Source organism: Ptychodera flava, assembly GCF_041260155.1.
Source record: "Ptychodera flava strain L36383 chromosome 23 unlocalized genomic scaffold, AS_Pfla_20210202 Scaffold_24__1_contigs__length_23054250_pilon, whole genome shotgun sequence".
In the NCBI taxonomy this organism is placed as follows: domain Eukaryota; kingdom Metazoa; phylum Hemichordata; class Enteropneusta; family Ptychoderidae; genus Ptychodera; species Ptychodera flava.
In genome coordinates, this window is record NW_027248278.1 from 8,678,399 (window position 1) to 8,696,781 (window position 18,383).

Consider the following 18,383-nt stretch of genomic DNA (forward strand, 5'->3'; position numbering starts at 1 on the left):
GTCATTTCAGAACCTGCGCGTCATGGCATTTTTATTGGGTTACATACTAATCAATACAGCTATCCTTGATATCCCTGTTTGCATGTCCAAAAATGCTAAACAGAAAACGATGTATTATGCAGCCAGTGATAAAAGACAATAACTGTTGCATCAATAGTGCTAGACCAGCATTGTTAAGGAAAAAAAGGAAAAAAGAAAACCGCGTCACTTTGCATCACTGTTAAGTGCCAGAAACATTTTTTTTTGGGGGGGGGGGGCTTATACCTGTTTCCATTTGGTACTAGGTGTGTAAGTATCCACATCAAATGACTAGAAAATTCACTTCATGGGCAGAATCTTGAAAAATTGCTTTTTCTTGTCTGGTTAATGAAAAACAATATCCCTAAACTAAAATATGCATGGACTACCAGCCATTGTCACTGGACTACCGACTTCAGAAAATGGTAGCCCAAGTGGACTACCAGGACAAAAAGTTAATTTCGAGCCCTGCAGGTTGATTTTAACTTTTAACTTTGTTAATTAATATTATCCTATTCATAAACACACATTTATGGATGCATTTATTTAGAGAAATACTATGAAGTGCAACAGAACGTTACGACAGCAGCTACGTAACTACAGAAACAGCAAGAAGGAATGTGACAAGAAAACAACACTTGTCCAAAAGACTCGTCATCATCACCCTTATCATCATCATCATCATCGTCGTCGTCTTCGTCATCGTCGTCGTCGTCGTCGTCGTCGTCGCCACAATTCGTTACAGATGCAAAGGGGAACGTAATAGTAATAATAACAACATTTATTTCCGAGTTTTAATAATTGACAAAATTCAAATTCAACAATTTATTACACTTTGCCATTTAAATACAACAAATAATCTTTAAGGATTGCAAAATTACCTGTCATATGAGACTTTCTTCACATAAAATCATTCTTTTTTATTTGATTTTCTAATGTATCCGATAATAAATACATCCGCTTAATAATTATCATTTTTCATTATAAAAACTTTTATAAAATTCCATATGCGATATACAAAATCCCAGTTGAGGTAAACATATCTGAGTCCATTATTTGCATCAATAAACTTTAATCGTCTCAATTTCTTTGCGTAGGTTATATAATTTATCTGTTCGAGCCACAGAGACTTTTTAAGATAGTAGACGCCTCGAATTGGAAAGATATTCTTATTTGTTAACACTTTGCTCCACTTTAAACCTTTCCATTTCAAAATCAATGGTAGAAATCAAGGGTAACATCGCAATAGTTTAATACTTTAGAAGCAACTTGTCCTATATTTACCGACATATGAAATTCAAAATGGCCACCATCCCATATTGACTTCATATGGGAAAAAACTGAGCTTTCGATTTTAACAAACCCTTAAACGAGAACACATACACGGTAGACCAGAAAAGTATAATATCTGTTTCCGAGCCGCATTCCACCTAATCGGCTACTCTCACGTTGCGGACTGCAAAGGACACAAATTATACCCATGACAAAATTCAAATTTTCTTAACTCTTTCATATCTCACAATATCCATACACTAATTTTTATTACATGCCTCGTCACACGATATATGACATTTAGTTACATGCAGGGCATTCTCAAACAATTTTATCATTATCGACAAGCATCAAACAGATTTTAACGAAAGTCAAAAAATTAGTGCGCGTATGGATATTTTACATCTAGCGTTAAGCGTCGAAGGGCTTCACTGGACCGGGTAACTATGGTAACCGGTCCGTACATCGTTCACACGCCCGGTTGTTTCTATCCCGGCCAAATCAATGCAATGATGTGCATTCACATCGAGGCATGTAATAGATGCTTCCAGAAATGTGGCTTATATTCTTATTACTTATACTAAATTCCAGCGGTCGCCTTTGCAAAATTTTCAGAGTAATTTGGTTGACAAAAAATCACAGGTATTAATAATACAATACATAACTTTGTAAAGTGCCTGTCTATAGATTATTAATTTGTAAATCGATATCACAGTAAAGAGAAAACAATTTTGTATTCTTTTTGGCAGTGTAACGTAAGACTGACGTATCACTCCAAAACTGTTGGGGCGACGGACTACATCTTTCCGCGTGTGCGATTTACCATTTAAAACAAATATCCTTCCCTCTACTCTTGTAAATATAAAGTTGGCAGAAAGAACTTATTAGCAGATGTATATCAAAATGCACCATTGCCAAATACAAAATCTAAGCAGAACTTGCCCTGTGAACGGTATACTACTGCATACGCCAAGTAATACACAAGTACAATCACAAAGACATACTCTCTCAAAAAAGTGGTAAAATTTGCTGTCGTCTGCTCAGGCTTGAAGAAACCTATGGATACGATTTAAAAGGTTTTCCTTCGTCTCGACTTCTAGTTTTGAACTCTGGTCCTTATCCTAACCCTAACGACTCCGTAGTCTAGTACCATGTAAAAGTAGTTGACGTTGATGTCTCGGAATTTTCCGCTTCACTCCTAGTAAACCGTCAGCCCACATCTAAACGCGCTGATCTAGGGGTCGTCTGTAAAGAACCTTGGCGCATATAATGCCTGATAATATTTTCTCCTGGTTTGCATTTCAATTTCAACGAGGCGCTTTCATGATTGGGAAACAATGTGTCTGTCATATTTTCGCTAATCCAGCAATTTATGTTGAGGGACATTGTGGTCGGTATACTATGAACATGTTGTCACCAACATTTTCGTCGAGACTTATACCGACAGTCCGAAACGAAACGTCGAGTCATCGAATAGATAATTCCCAGGTTGAAAATACCTTATAGGTTTAACTTCTATAGCTATGCACCACTGCAGTGATCTCTTCCCAGATAACCACCAAAAGATTTTATTTAGGGTTTTCTCTATTTTCGCGATAGAGAAACTTATTCGAATTATCTCTGTCGGATTCGATTTCGAACCTCAGCGTAGATGCCTTGCGTGTGTCTGTGTGTCGTTCTTTACCCTATAGTCTGAGAAGTTTTATCTTCTTCCTAAAATAATGCCTAACGCGTACGTGTGCGTATCTTCGTTCCACTATCCACCAGGTGATCTGCTCATTTTAATATGAAATGTGCCTTGAACTTGCCTCTTGATTGGATACAGGTGCTAATACGTTACTCAGATATTCTATAGATTAATTACTAGTTCACAAATGAAGATTGGAACACAGTCTGGGTAAACTTAAGGTAGCACGCTCCTTGAAATTTAAAGTCCAACATTGCGAATCAAGAATACAAATTCGGGGTCATCATGCTAAACGTGGTACTACACAAACAAATTGCACAAATTTCCCGGCACTTGAAATTCACCACCATCCGTCTGTGCGGAAACGGATTTTTTTCACAAAAGTAAGCCAGCGAAATAAATTTTATTTACGCATTGAGCACCAAAATGAGCTACAGCAAGCGGTAAACCGAAACTGTATTGTAAACCAATCTGAATATGTCCCTGCAGGGCGCACTACCTTCAAAATGAAATACAGACCGGCGATCAGTCTCTACACGTGCAAACATAATTATATATCGATCGTTGGTTACAGTCCTAACTAGCGGAGTGCAAACTTATGAATTGGCCGATGATAAATTTGCATTTCCCACGCTATTTGGTGAAAGAAGCCACCCATGTGCCGTGTTTTAACGAAAGAAATATTTTGGCTTTATTCGTAAAAAAAGGAGCCAGAAATGCATTTTGGCTAGCATATTTGTCGAAATAATACCACATGTTGGTCATGAGAAGTCTCATATTTGATCGACGAGGTGGTTCTCGATACCTTCGGGTTTGTGGACTTCGCTGCGAGTCGAAGTCTGCAGAGGGCCCGTTTCCGAGGAACCGCCGAGTCCCTTGTGGCCACACAACAGCGCCCTCAGCGTGCGGCGGCAATCCTGACTGCCCATATTATACACTATCTTGTTCAAAGTAATCATGATGATTTTGTTGTAGATCACGGCCAGGCGGACGTAGTGCGCTGTGTCTGTCACGGCGGATAACATGAAAGAGCCGCTTACCATCTGAATGAAAAAGGCTAGATCAACTGCAGCTTCCGGCGCATACGTCAGAAAAGAGATCACTGAAACGCCAAAGCAGAGTGCTGCGATCTGCCCTCTCTTCGTCGATTGAGAAGACGGTTTCATTTTCTTGTTTGACTCGATAATCTTTCGTAGAATCAACAGGTACAAAGTTGGCACGACCATCAAACCGACCATCTGTATGGTCGCGATAGTTGAAACGGAGAAGACCATAGAGGGCGTGCTTTCCGGCCGACCGATCAGCGATTCATCGTGACCCTCGATGATGCTCAGTGTGGCCCGGACGATGACAAAAAGCGCGGCGGGAGCACCGAAAGAGAGCGAGAAAGTGCGCGTGAACGAATGGCCGACTTTGTGATACAGTGGTTTACAGATGGCTATGTATCTCTCGGTGGTTAGCGCTATAATGAGAAGGCACGACAGAGCGGTGAGACAGTCACGACACACCGTGTGGGTCAGAAACATCGGGATTGGTGGCGGTTGGCGGGTGATCACCACGCACGACTGAATCGCGATCTCCACCGAGAGATATACTGACTCGATCATGGTCATCACTACGATCAAATTATTCATCAAAGTCTTGAGCGTGGGCTGAGAGAAATAGAACATCACAAAGAGGAGGTTGAGCGCCAATGCCACCGCGGCGAGGGAGGCCAAGATTGTTCCGTGCATAAAGATGTCGAAGGGGAGGTCGAGAGGTCCTGGGGGAGGGCCGGGGCCGAAGAGCGAGCGACTAGTATTTTTACACGCGCCTAGAGTTGCGTTATCAGCGGCACAGTCTATGTTGGCAAATCCGTGGTCTTTTTGATTTTCAGTCCTGTGAAAAGAAACAAAACGGAAGTGGGTAAGGCAATGATCAGGTCGGTTGCTTCAACGGGTCATGGAAAACACCCTCAGTGGACAAGCTTTCGCTTTACATAAAATTCTTTTTTTGCCGTCCACCGTGCTAGTAGGTTTACAGGCTTTCAAGAAAACAAACAAAATGTTAACAATAATTACAAATGAAAGTGTTATTTTATCAAAAGAAACTAACTACAGTAAAAAGAGTTTATGTTAATACCCTTGTGTTTTTGCCTTTGTTTGTTTTTTTCCTTGATTGACTGGTAGGTTTTTTCAAAAATCCAGAGTTAACAAACAAATAATTTTCTTCATATGTCTGATGTAAAACAGTTGCAATTTGGGACCACTAGAAAGGGCGTATATTGTCACTTCTTTATAATCACGTACATAGAAGAGATTGGGCAGGAAAAATGATGGGAAAATTAGTTTTTTCAGACATTTTCAGATATACATCGCATGAGGTTCATCTTACACTTTGATTACAATTTATCCTCAGCGGCACACGTCAGTTCATAACTGACTTCATCCTTCACAGAACAAATTTCTACAATAAGACACTTACTTTATCTAATATCTGGCCCCAAAAGGGGCTTGTGCCTCGAAATTGAAAGATTTTTACTCAGCCTTTCCTTACAAAAACTTTAAACCGTTCCCTCTCGAAATCAACTTCGAAGAATACAAATAAGAGAACACCGCCGGTGCAAAAGCTTGTTTGCTAGAAAAACAAAGTTACAAATTACTTACTGACACTTGAAATTTAAAATGGCTGCCATACATGTGCTTTCTCAGTGGATAGAAGTAAATTTAAAATTTTCACAAAAATATGTCGGTACAAGCTTTATTTATTTTACAGGCTTCAAAATTAACTTCCGAAAGTGGTTGACCAAACAAGTATTTTTGAGAGTCCGAATATCTGTCCCCGAGGCGCGTTCTACATTAAGGCCAAACAACAGAAGCAGATTCTTTATTTTTAAAAAACCCTGTTGTAACAGTATACACACTCGCCATAGTAATCCTTTTGTTCGAAGAGTAAGAACACGACCGGTTAATTAGGTCGTTCGAGGCAACACCCTGAAGACAAGCTCCGTTCGTCAGTAAATGGAGTCTATTTTGAGAAGCTTTGTTAGCATAGAAATTCCAACTCTGCAATATCTCTGTCAACAAAATGAGAAAACTTACACTTTTGTGACTATGTTGTCATCGGTGATAGCGCCATTGGTGACCATTGGCTGCGGCGCAGTGCTGCTTGTCGCCACGTTCTGTTCGTCAGCGCTATTCCCGTTCGGCACAAAAGGTTTTGAGTTTGTAAATGTTGTTGATATTGTGCTGGAAATGAGATGCCCTGTGGAATAAGTTGAAGTAACATTTCACTTGCTGCTGTTCTGATGAGCATTAGTACACTAGGTTGTATATCGTTCTCAGTCTAATCTCATTGACCGTCTAGTCAGTTAGATTACCTCCTCCCTCCACATCTCTCTCTCTCTCTCTCTCTCTCTCTCTCTCTCTCTCTCTCTCTCTCTCTCTCTCTCTCTCTCTCTCTCTCTCTCTCTCTCTCTCTCTCTCTCTCTCTCAACTTTTTTCACGCGAGTGTTCATGCACTAATATGTAGACAGATATGTACACAGAATACACTTTATAGAACCTGTACGTTGGATTTCTATGCACTGGGTATTTGGATCATTATCATTGTCCCAGTGTTATGATGAGAGTCAGAAAAAGTATCAATGGAGTCTGTTCTACTTTACTGGTCACGTTCTTCACGGTTGAACCCGAACTTGCCTCATCGTCACATTGTGTTAATGTTTCGTGCAATTTTTTTTTCTGTTGTTGTTTCATTTCTCCACTGACTCGGAGATTTCGCTTGTAATAGATCAAACAAGATTTGCAATTTTCTAGTGTTCTTCAACTGGTCCAAAACGATGTCCTTACGACTGAGAAGCTAGCCAATACAAACCATGTAGAGTAAAACAGCCTCATTATAGATTGAATGCCGTGACTTTTTGTTTAAGAAACCTCGCCGATAACTTTCTGATGGCTATGTCCCATGTCCGGGTTATGAAAGCCGCATTAGCCACACCAACAGCGTATGCAATTACTTCACGGTATGACAATTGCTTTTTATCTCTTCAAAACCTGTGTACAACGCAGCTGTGGTCTTTTTAGACATTGCTATTGAAAAAAATGTCTCACCATGTGTCTTCGGGACGACAGTTGGAGTCTTCATCACAGTAGGTGTAAATGTGTTGCCCATCACAACGTCTGGTCCTCCATGCAGACAGTTCCAACACAGCAGGTAAAAGACCAGCGCCCTCTTCGACGTGCAAAATTCAAGCACCATGACTACCTCTGGGTTGTAAAGTATCTAATCGTACTTGGCATATAAAATAAAATTAGAGAAATTTAGATGTTTTGAATATTATTTTTAAATTTTAGAAATTTAATACAGGGCTTAACGCCTTCTTTATACAACACTTTTTGTGCTTTATGCAATATAATTTTTACGAATAACGCCCATTTTTGACTAAATTTATTTTTCTCTGGCAAACAATTAGGTTATATTTATTTACGGACATTTGGAATTCAGGATGGTTTGTTCACCCTGAGTTAACTCCACTAGGAAAATTAAATTTGAGATTTCCTCGAAGATAGATGAAAATCTCATTCACTCTACAGGAGTTAAAACAGCTGCATGGGTAGCATTCAAGAAGTAGTATAAACACAAACTGATGACGTCACAAACGCCGTACACAGTACACTGACACCCAGTGGCTGCAACGCTTACCAAATAACAAAGTGAAAATGAAATGAACTTTTCTGTCAAGATCTCCGACTGTTTAGTTTTGTGTTGGGTGAAGTACAGCGAGAGCTAGGTGTTTAGGTTAAAAAATTGAAAATTGAAAATTGTCGACACAGAGAATGTGTAATATTCTAGGCCCACAATCATAACTATTTCCCCCAAATGATTTTCTACCCATTTAGGAAAATAACCCTTGACCTAATTTTCATAAGCCCACACACACCTTCGACGTCATCAGTTTGTGGTTCGACGTCATGAGTTTGTGGTACGACGTCATCAGTTTGTGGCTACACCACTTCTTGAATGTTACCGTGATATGTCGATTTTAAGCTACAACTATTAGATGTTTTGCCGCAAGGTCAAAAATACTACAGAATAATAGGTGGCATGTTGACAAGTGTTGTTGCAATGAAAATCGTTGTCGCGGAAATTACACCTTTACCTCCGGAAACCGACCATGCTTTGTGTAACACCGCAGACACCTGAGACATGGAGTTATACAGCAATTCTTCTCGAATGTATAAAAAAAGTCATTTTATTTAGTCTATTCTTTCTTTTTCCCAAACGATGCACGGACCAACACATCGTTACTTCCTATCCACACGTTAGACCAGACAAACGATTGCAGATATCCTAATACAATATCGGTATATCTATATTATCTTTCGAATTCACCCATGAACACAGAGAACACGTGGATACGTTTAAGATTTTGACACCCTCGGCCACTAGCATTCATTTAATCCCATAACAACCCTTTCCTTTCACAAAGTTCTATCGCGCCGTATTGAATACAGTACAATGTGCGAAATTTTGGGATTATGAAAAGTTCAACTCCACCCAGTGTCGATTTCTAAAAATGCACAACTTCAATGAATATTTATCAGTATTCCATTTAAAACTTACTCTTTTTTATAGAAAGAGAAACGAATGTTGTCAAAATCCTAATCTTATGCGTCATTTGTCGCAAAATGTACTACAATCCGTCAACTCACACTTTTTTCTGGCGACACCCGATATATTTGCCTGTTAGCAGTGGTAGCGAATTTTAATAGAAAAGGTCAATGTTAAGTGCATGTTTATCATTCAAAACGTTCTGAAAAGATATCCATTTCTCTGATAAGCAACAACAGTGTTTGTTACAAAAGATGAAAGCCTGCAAGATCTGAGAAAGGTTATCGGAAGCAGAGTTATCAAACGTTGTTTAATGTCTACTAGTGAATTTCACTCGGGATGTGTAATTACAGTTTGACACAATGCATGATTTTTTTCCGTTTTTTATTTAGATGTTGCCTGCCGAATAGTGCGGCCTCTGCCTTCTAAACAAACGACCAAAACATGCAAATAACAAATAACAAGCCACATTTAATGAAATCCTTCTGTGGAACCACTCCTTATTTATAACTCAATCTGAAATGAATTTTAAGGCTGAAATCCATATGAAACCTTATCCGTATACTTTTCAGTTTTGCATTTGATAAACGAAATAACCTGAAGCAAAATTTACACTTTGGAAAATGTATTTAACATTGGCGGCTTTCCTTTGCTTTATATGAGAACTAAAATTCAGATTGCCCAAGGAAATTATCTAAAGAGCAAAAAGACCAAACTTTATCGACTGGGGATATCTTCAAGTTAAAATGATGTATGTTCATTTGTAATGACCTTCACTTGGTAACAGAACTGAAAGTGAAATAATGGGTTGTCTCGCGTACCCGAGTCTCATATTTTAGTATAAACCGTCAGGGACTGAGTTCACCAATTCAAGGAAACAAAACAAGTCGATTCAAAATCTTTAAAGGAAAACACTCGTCGGAACCGCGCCTGTGCGAGTTTCTTGTTTACGAAAAATGTATTTCGTGCACGATATCTAGATGCACCTCATCATCATAGCTGCAACATTTAAATAATATGAAGTACAATATGGCAGACGTATTTTAACTGTCATCAATCACCATCGTACCTTGGATAAAGTGTTTACATTGATCGTATGGGTCCCATACAACCTTTGAGCGCAGTTCTGATGAATGTGTCCCTTTAAGAGGGAAGAATTTCATAATTTCATAAACCTCTCGTCCTGATTGTGTCATGTTACATTCTGCTCTTGCAAACTACCTGCCATTGTTTTCATTTCTATGTATTGCAGTATCAACAAGTGTATGTGTGCGTGTGCGACTGTAGGTAGGTAGGTAGGTAGCCCTGCTAGCCGATGCTGTGTTGGCCGCTACAGCTAATCGCCCCGCTCACCACAGCCCTGCAAAGACCCGTACGTAGGGTCGGTGACTTCAAATCCATTTTGGGACTTGACGTAAAAAGCCAAATTACTGCCGAAATTCAGCGTTCTTGGGCCCAAGTCGTATCCCTGTCTACCTCAGCTACTCGATCGCTTCCAAAAATGCCAGTCTTTTATTCACTTCTCGTAAATAACCGTCGATGTCGGCAACTCTCTCGCTAGCCCTGCTAGCCGATGCTGTGTGTTGGCCGCTACAGCTAACACACAGCATCGTACGCAGGGCTAGCGAGAGAGTTGCCGACATCGACGGTTATTTACGAGAAGTGAATAAAAGACTGGCATTTTTGGAAGCGATCGAGTAGCTGAGGTAGGCAGGGATACGACTTGGGCCCAAGAACGCTGAATTTCGGCAGTAATTTGGCCTTTTACGTCAAGTCCCAAAATGGATTTGACGTCACCGACCCTACGTACGGGTCTTTGCAGGGCTGTGGTGAGCGGGGCGATTAGCTGTAGCGGAACACACAGCATCGTACGCAGGGCTAGGTAGGTAGGTAGGTTTGATTTATGTATCTATGTGTCTATTATGCGCCTATGTAACAATGCATGAACAAAAACAAATTTCGCGGTTTGGAAAGCTCTTACAAAAGAGGACAATGGGAAGGAGCAGAAAAAGAAACGCATAAAACGATAGAAATGAAAGATAAACTATCAAAACAGAAGGAACAGAACTAATCTCTCTCTCTCTCTCTCTCTCTCTCTCTCTCTCTCTCTCTCTCTCTCTCTCTCCCCCCTATTTTGTCGAAAGAAGTCGCGTGATTCGATTAATGTCATCGATGTACGTACAAGCGGACACTGTAAAATAACAAACAGTGACTCTAAAACTACTTGAACTGCTTTGCTCAACAGACGCAGGAAATGGTAATCGCTTTGAAGATGCAGCAACGACAGTGGCGCATCTGCTCATAGAGCCAGTCAACATATATCGAGAAAGTAACAGCAGGTGCGCAATTCAACGGCCTTAAGGTAAGTTGACAATTACCGTATTTATGGCGACAATGCTGTGTTAACTTCAAACTCTGTTTTCGGATGGAGATAGGATAATTCTATAAACTAAGAGGTCTAATTTTAAGCAATAGACACACATTAAGTAATACTTTTGTTCCTTAGCTCAAAATGTTGCTCTCATTTGAATGCCTCTTGTTGTGGTGTAAACCTTGTACGTCAAAGGAGTCGATATCATCTTGATATACTACCCACTTTACGGGCACACAGCGTTAACTTGACAGACGTTCAAGTATAATGTTATCGGTAGTCTAGGACCTGTCCTAGGTTACGGTGAAGTACCTTGTTCTGTACGCTAAGCGCATTGACAATGAGATGACCGAGGATATATGAACTTGAGACACAAAGACAAACTATTTAGTGACAGATGCGCAATCGGATCCCACAGGAAAGATGCAACGTCAAGTAGTTTGAGGAGATGTTGTTCAAGTTGCGCCCTTCGAGTCGCACAGCAGATGCAGGCATTCTGTGATGCTGCAAGTCCCTTCAAAACTACAATGATTACCACGTTTAACCTCTCAGCAAATTTTTCTCATCAACATTTTACTGCAACATTTTACCAATTTTTATGAACTTTTCTGAATTCGTTTTGATAATTTTGGAGCAAATGAACATCACATTTCATTGGGTACAATTTTGTATCAAAATTTTGGCATGACTAGGGTTATATTTTATAAAGGCGAAAAAATGACTTTAGCGCTCTAGGGGTTAATGGAAACAGTCCGATATATTAGTCAGGAAGCAATGTTAAAGTTATTTTTACACGAAAGTGATACCTTTGAGCGATGTGCTCTGAAATAAAGAGACACAACATTGACAATTTCACGATGAAATCAAATTTTATTACACAATGAGAAATGTTGGCTGCTTACCGTCGAGAGAAGACCGTGAAAATGTAATTAACACAGTATTATATTTTAAAGGTTGCACTGAGTCCTAATGGCGCAAATGAATCCATACTAAATAATTACCGTTTGCTTGTGTGTTTGCAGCATATCCATAATACAATAGACAATATCTCTGTTCCACTGTACATGGTGTCACGTGATTGTTCAATTTTGTGAAACCATAGACCTTAGACTTTTGTGACTCAAATAGCAGTTTCTTGAGTTTATTAAACGTCTGTAGATGAAGTCACTTAATGTTATGCAGGTGAGGATAAAAGTTATAAACATTTATGATTATCGATGCCAAAACAGATGTTTATTCTTTAATACTAACAGATGACGCATCACCTTTTGGCGACACAACGCATATGGTTTACACCCTATGAGTACGCGACCATCGCCAGCCATCGGCCTCTGTACCATTCTTCAAGGCAGTGGTTGTTTGTAAGCTTTTACTTGTAATCAACTTGATTAACTCGAAAAGGTTTTCAAAGAAAAACAAAGAAGGGACAAAACTCTTACAGCCAAGGTCATCAAGAGCTACTGCAAGAACAAGGGATTGAGGACCGCCACTTTCGATTGAATATTGTGACAGAGTGCAGACTATGGAAGAAGTTTGCAATATCGCCGCAATCACCAAAACGTCAAGCGCCCCAAGGTTGGTTTTATGGAATTGCGAGTCTATCGGCGGAACGTAATAGTCTCATACATTGTGTGTTTGAACAATTCTTAAAGGCACTGTTCGCGATCCCTGGGATTACGTTCGTTCTAATCTGTAAGAGGATTATGGAGGTGTGATAGCCTTTTGTTTTCCGTTGAAATGAAAATCTGGTTGGTAAATTTACTGATGAGGCAATCTGGTGCCAACACAGGCTTTTAAGTTTAAAACGAATTGATCAGGGCATGTTGGAATGGTGTCTTGTTACACGTCAAACAGTTACAAACAAAAGGCATCATCGGCCATCTTTGATCGGATCACAAAATAAACTTAGATGCATGGGGATAGTACACGTGCCAATGGCCCCCAAAAAGTAAATACTACAGTAAAGTATGCGAAAGACTGGTCAACTTGTAAAAAATGGCTACGGAACAAATTTAATCGAAAATTTTGCATTAGCATATTTACACTCAAATGGAAATCATTTCCGTTCAGCAAGGCCAGAGAACGCGTCATCACCGTAGATACATCTAACATTAAACACAGGTCGAAAAGCATATACTGAAATAAGATTGATATGGACTGGAAAAAAAATTGACCTGCTTATACGCTTTGAACCGTCATAATAGCCAGCCTTAGGTGCTCAACGCACACTTGCCCTTTTGTTCGCAGAAAGTTCTCGATGAAAGTGTTTTATGAACTCACTACAGCATATTACATGCCCTAAATCCTGCACCGAAGGGCTTAGTTTTTAACCCTTTCACCACCATAGTTTGACCCAAATCCATTGTTTTCTATGGTAAAGTTGGACCTGTACACAGGGAACTGGGGGTGAAAGGGTTAAATATTCCATAGTATTGTGCGGTTATTACGAGTTTTCTTTTCAAGGCGGCGGAAACTCCAATGCCTCTCTTATAGCGAGTATCATTTAGGGGCTATGCCGGTCGTTGAAATTTCGCCTTTGTACACACACGTGGAGGATATATCAATATTTTTACACCTTAATTTAAAAGATGCGTTCGGTTACGTACTATTGTTTTCGTCAGATATGCAAATATATATTATTTTTTAAGAAAACGCAAAGGATGGCCTTTTGGATCATGCAGACATGTGAACGTTAGATAGACAAGAAAATTCAGTAAATTCTCAATCGCATTTTAACTCACAACGTATACAACACCTCTTCAAAGAAAGAATGGTTTATCCACTGGCAGATATTGAAGAGAGAGAGAGAGAGAGAGAGAGAGAGAGAGAGAGAGAGAGAGAGAGAGAGAGAGAGAGAGAGAGAGAGAGAAAGTAATGTAGTCTATTCTGGTCATGAAGGCAAAAGAAAACACCACAAGTCACCTATTTACTAATAACTTCATTCTCTCCCCTCCTCCCCCTCCCCTTCCTCTTCTTTTCTTTAAATCTAAACGAAAAAAAAACAAGGATATACCAGGAGGTTTAGATGCTTCCTTGACATGGTGAATTTTTTTTCAGCCAGAGGCCTTCATTTTTTTATATTACATGGGCTCAATATGATTTTAAAAAGATATATTATGTGTAGATAAGACTTTTACTGTAGCGACAACCTTACAAATAAGAGTAGATTTTCATGTCATCAGCTATGGCCGCCAGTCGTCACATTTGCGTCCTCTGGAGTCAAAACCGTCTGATGCAGAATCGTGTACATGAAAGAGTTTTGGAATTTCGTCCCTTTGTCGTTCTTTGACAAGGTTATCGCGAGATTCCTTTGACTTGAATAACACGCGCCGCAACGGCTCACGGCCGGGTTCTGTGGCTGGTTGAGACTTCAAGATGTGGAGATAAGATTGCAGTACGTGACTCTGAACTACCATGACAATATCTGATTTATCGCTGCGAAGCCCTATGCGTCAAACGATCGATATAATTACATTGAAAAAAAATGAAAGTGATGGTTATTTTTTTCATTGGCGCTCCGTGAGTAAAAAAAACAGCAAGGCTTTGGATAAGGGGCCGTGGATAAATAAAACCTGCACACGGTAAACGAAACCAAGTGCGTTTGTCCTCAACCCCTCCCCTAAACGAAAGTTTGGAAGTGCGAAAATCCAACCAAGCCTCATTCTGTCTATGCCCCGCATACCCCCTTTAAATCAATCTCTGTTCAGTGGCAACTCAACAATGACGCAACCAACTGAATGAATGAAACAGTGTATCCAAAATGATTATTACGATATTTTACTCGTGCACTGATTCACATCTATGTCAAAAGAATGCTGGTGTAGCGCCGGTGCCGTACCTGCCTGATATACGCCAAAAATGTAGCGCAATATTTTGCGATACAGCAAAACGTGTAGCGAGATGTTGCGATAGGAAAACTTGTAGTGTGTGATTTTTGCGCACGGTAATCGAAATGCAGCCAAACCCCCTCCCCTCCCCCTAACACAGAAGTTGCGTTTACCGTGTTCGTGTTTTAATTATCCACGGCCCCTAAGTAGTTGGTCATATATAATTGAGCGTTGCATTTACATGGGTTCTGGAATTAAACAATTTCATAACTTGGCAACAGGATGAAAGGAACGATTGCTGTATCTGTATCGGGGAGGAAGGTAACGTTGATGTTTATTGTGAGAATCTTAATAGTGGTGGCGTTGGTGGCATATCAGACAGGCAAAAGAGTACGGCGAGAAAGTGGAGCAGAGCTATTTATATATGACTAAATTTGTATTAAAAGGACTGAATTGTTTTACATCTATCTTGAAAAAATATTTGAGCACGTAAAAATGGTTTAACTATTTACCTCGGAATTTATTTTATTTCATGCGTTTTTGTCACTTAGTCAATTATGTATGACCAGCTAGCCAGCCAGAAGAGAGAGAGAGAGAGAGAGAGAGAGAGAGAGAGAGAGAGAGAGAGAGAGAGAGAGAGAGAGAGAGAGAGAGAGAGAGAGAGAGAGAGAGAGAGAGAGCATGGGTAGAAAAAGAATATGAGAGACGGACAGATAGGCAGACCGGGATGAACTATAAAACACTGCATGAGACTGTGACAGCAATAGCAGACTGACTTTGAAGAAAAGAGTGAGACCGAAAGAAAATCACAAATTATAGGAGAACCAAAAAGACTGCATATCTTTACATGACTCTGGCCTTTTAATGTACACAAATTTTAATATTGTTTGGCTATTTTTTTTGGATTGTTAAAGGGTTGTTCATCGTATAACATTGAAAGTTTTCAAACACACCCCGAAAGATGTTTGCCTGCATTGTGGTAGGAATTCATTATCGTCATTTTCTAAAAAAAACAAACATCACAATCTGTGCTACGGACAAAGTGAAGCACAACATCACAAATACGAAACGTGTCAATACAACAGACAGAAAAATAAAACAGGATTGTTCAAAGAACAGAGTTGCGCTAAGTAAATCGTAGGTCGAAGTATATTCAACTCAGTGATGGCAAATTTAACATTTAAGCAAATGCGCATTGGGAAGTTAAAATTTCAAAAAGAAATAAACATTGGAAGTTAAAATTTCAAAAAGAAATAAACACGGGGAAAAAAACAAAAACGTAGAGAAGAAGCATACGATGCGATGTAAATCACTATTATAGATTAATTGCGCTGAAGAAACACAAAAAAATACTTACCCAGTCCAAGAGTTGGTTCGTTCGGAGGGTGAATCACAAACACATTCTCTAGAACTACCACCGTCTTGAAAAGTAGTAAATGTGATATGGGCTTGAACTGTTTTGCTCAGCAACTTTTGTCTCCAGTTTGACAGGAAACACGGAGACGAAACGAATGGCTCACGGCATGGAGCGCTGATATATCCTTTCAAAGCGAGGTCGAGCAACATCAAACACTTAGTGCGCAGGTGTGGGGTTTCCTTACGTGTTACGTAATAGCCATGTAAGTTCGTCGTGCGGATCGCAATATTGTGTACTATCTAATTGAAATCGTTAACAAAGCCTCCTCGCGCACCCTTTGATTACAAAAGCTATCACCGGGTAGATGCTGTTTACAACTGATATGTCGCGCCTGACCAAAAATTAATAATGCAACTTTGAGAGATCTGTAGAGAAGAGACAATCGTATATTTCGCGAAGGAAAAGCAATGTTAATGGATTGACGGGTGGATAGGATAGATAGATGGACAGATAGAGAATAGATGCATAGACGGACGGATTGGTGGACGGACAACCACACACACTGACAGTCAGACGGACGGACAGACACTCTGACAGACAGTCAGACAACATGATAGATAAATAGATAGATAGATAGATAGATCAGACAGACTGACAGATACACTGACACATACATACAAACAAACATACATACATACATACATACATACATACATACATACATACATACATACATACATACATACATACATACATACATACATACATACATACATACATACACACATACATACATACATACATACATACATACATACATACATTGACGTACAGAACTGACGTGATGCATGGCGATCGGACGAATGACGGATTGACCGAAGGAGTACACGTTGAAAGTTATGACAGCATTGTTTTGATCGAAAATATTGTGCCTTGTTGTCAAACATATAATGTGTTATTGGTTTGTGGATTCACTCACTGCAGAGAGGTACTTCGTAATCTTGGACAGAGTAGCGACTCACAAAGTAGTTGCAAATCAATCGGTGATTTATTACTGAAGTGTAAGGTTTACACATCAGAGTTGCCCAGCCAAAGATGGTCTATGTTCATCTCCATTTCAAAGGAATTCTTTCACTGTATGGATATTGATCTGAATAATTCTCAAATCACTAATAAACTAATAATTCTTGATTGCTAAAAAGTAAATATTCTCTCATTGGAAAATACACTATTCCATTTTCTCCCGTTGGACATCAAATATATGAAATTGACATAATTTGCATCTCTTATGCAAATAACTAATGCCATAACTGTGTCATATCTTTCCTTGAGTACTTTTCTCAACGCGCTGAAGCCGTAATGGTGTCAATGTCGCAAATTCGCTATTTTACACCCTTGGAAATTGAGTGTCAATGACGCAATTACAATCATTGTTCCAAACAACGAAGTTCTCCCAAGGTGAAAGTGAATTCTTATCGTTCACTGACCCTTGTAAATACTTCGGGGTTACAAAACAAAATTTTCAGTGTGTAAAATTTGTTGACAAAATTACAAAATTTCGATCTCCTCTCTGCATTAGGCATCTATCCTTTCATTGTAAATGGAAAATCAGAGAGCCATGGTCATCATAACAAAGCTGTCAGAGCTTTGAAGTGAGGACCAAGCTCTTCGGTGTATACAGATGTGCAGCTGCTCAATAAGCAAATTTCATTCTGTACAAATCAAAAAGCACTGTGAGTAACATCGCTTTACTGTGAAGAAATGGACAATATTAATACACTCACGGTCAAGTGCGATTCGAAGATTTTCTCAGCAACTTTCAAGGACTTTTTGAGGTCCAACCTTCAACATTCAAGATATCAATTTTAATACACAACATCATTTTACATACAGTTTTTACGAAATCGTAATATATATACATGTATATATATATATATATATATATATATATATATATTATATATATATATATATATATATATATATATATATATATATATTATATGCAGTGTTGCAGCCAGGACGCGCCCTTGCGACAATGTCCCCAAACGGAACCCGTTGTCCCCATTCTGGCGCACTGCGTGTCACCCCCGGGCGCACTCATGGCTCGACTATGTCAGAGACATTTTCTTGTCTGTGACTGTGTTCAATGGGTGTAGTCTGCAAGTAATATGAGTAGCTGACGATGGCGGTTTACCTCAAATTAAAGCCTAGCGACGTGGTCCCGGTAGCTTGAATATTGTTTTGTGAAACTGATCA

At 39.4% G+C, this 18,383-nt stretch overlaps 1 protein-coding gene across 1 annotated transcript; it reads right to left on the reverse strand.

Moving 5' to 3' along the window:
- Positions 1–2,499: 2,499 nt before the first annotated feature.
- Positions 2,500–16,277, reverse strand: LOC139124748 (olfactory receptor 10AG1-like). The gene is made up of 4 exons (XM_070690858.1): positions 16,125–16,277; positions 7,069–7,249; positions 6,058–6,220; positions 2,500–4,855 (listed from the first exon to the last, which is right to left on the reverse strand). The coding sequence occupies exons 2-4, from the start codon at positions 7,214–7,216 to the stop codon at positions 3,751–3,753; spliced, it is 1,416 nt and encodes a 471-aa protein (XP_070546959.1). The 5' UTR covers positions 7,217–7,249; positions 16,125–16,277; the 3' UTR covers positions 2,500–3,750.
- Positions 16,278–18,383: the final 2,106 nt, after the last annotated feature.

Coding starts and splice junctions, on each gene's coding strand:
- LOC139124748 (XM_070690858.1), bottom strand. CDS start 7,216: ATGGTGCTTGAATTTTGCACGTCGAAGAGGGCGCTGGTCTTTTACCTG. Junction 6,221..7,068: donor TGTCGTCCCGAAGACACATG/GTGAGACATTTT, acceptor CTTATTCCACAG/GGCATCTCATTTCCAGCACA. Junction 4,856..6,057: donor GACAACATAGTCACAAAAGT/GTAAGTTTTCTC, acceptor TTCTTTTCACAG/GACTGAAAATCAAAAAGACC.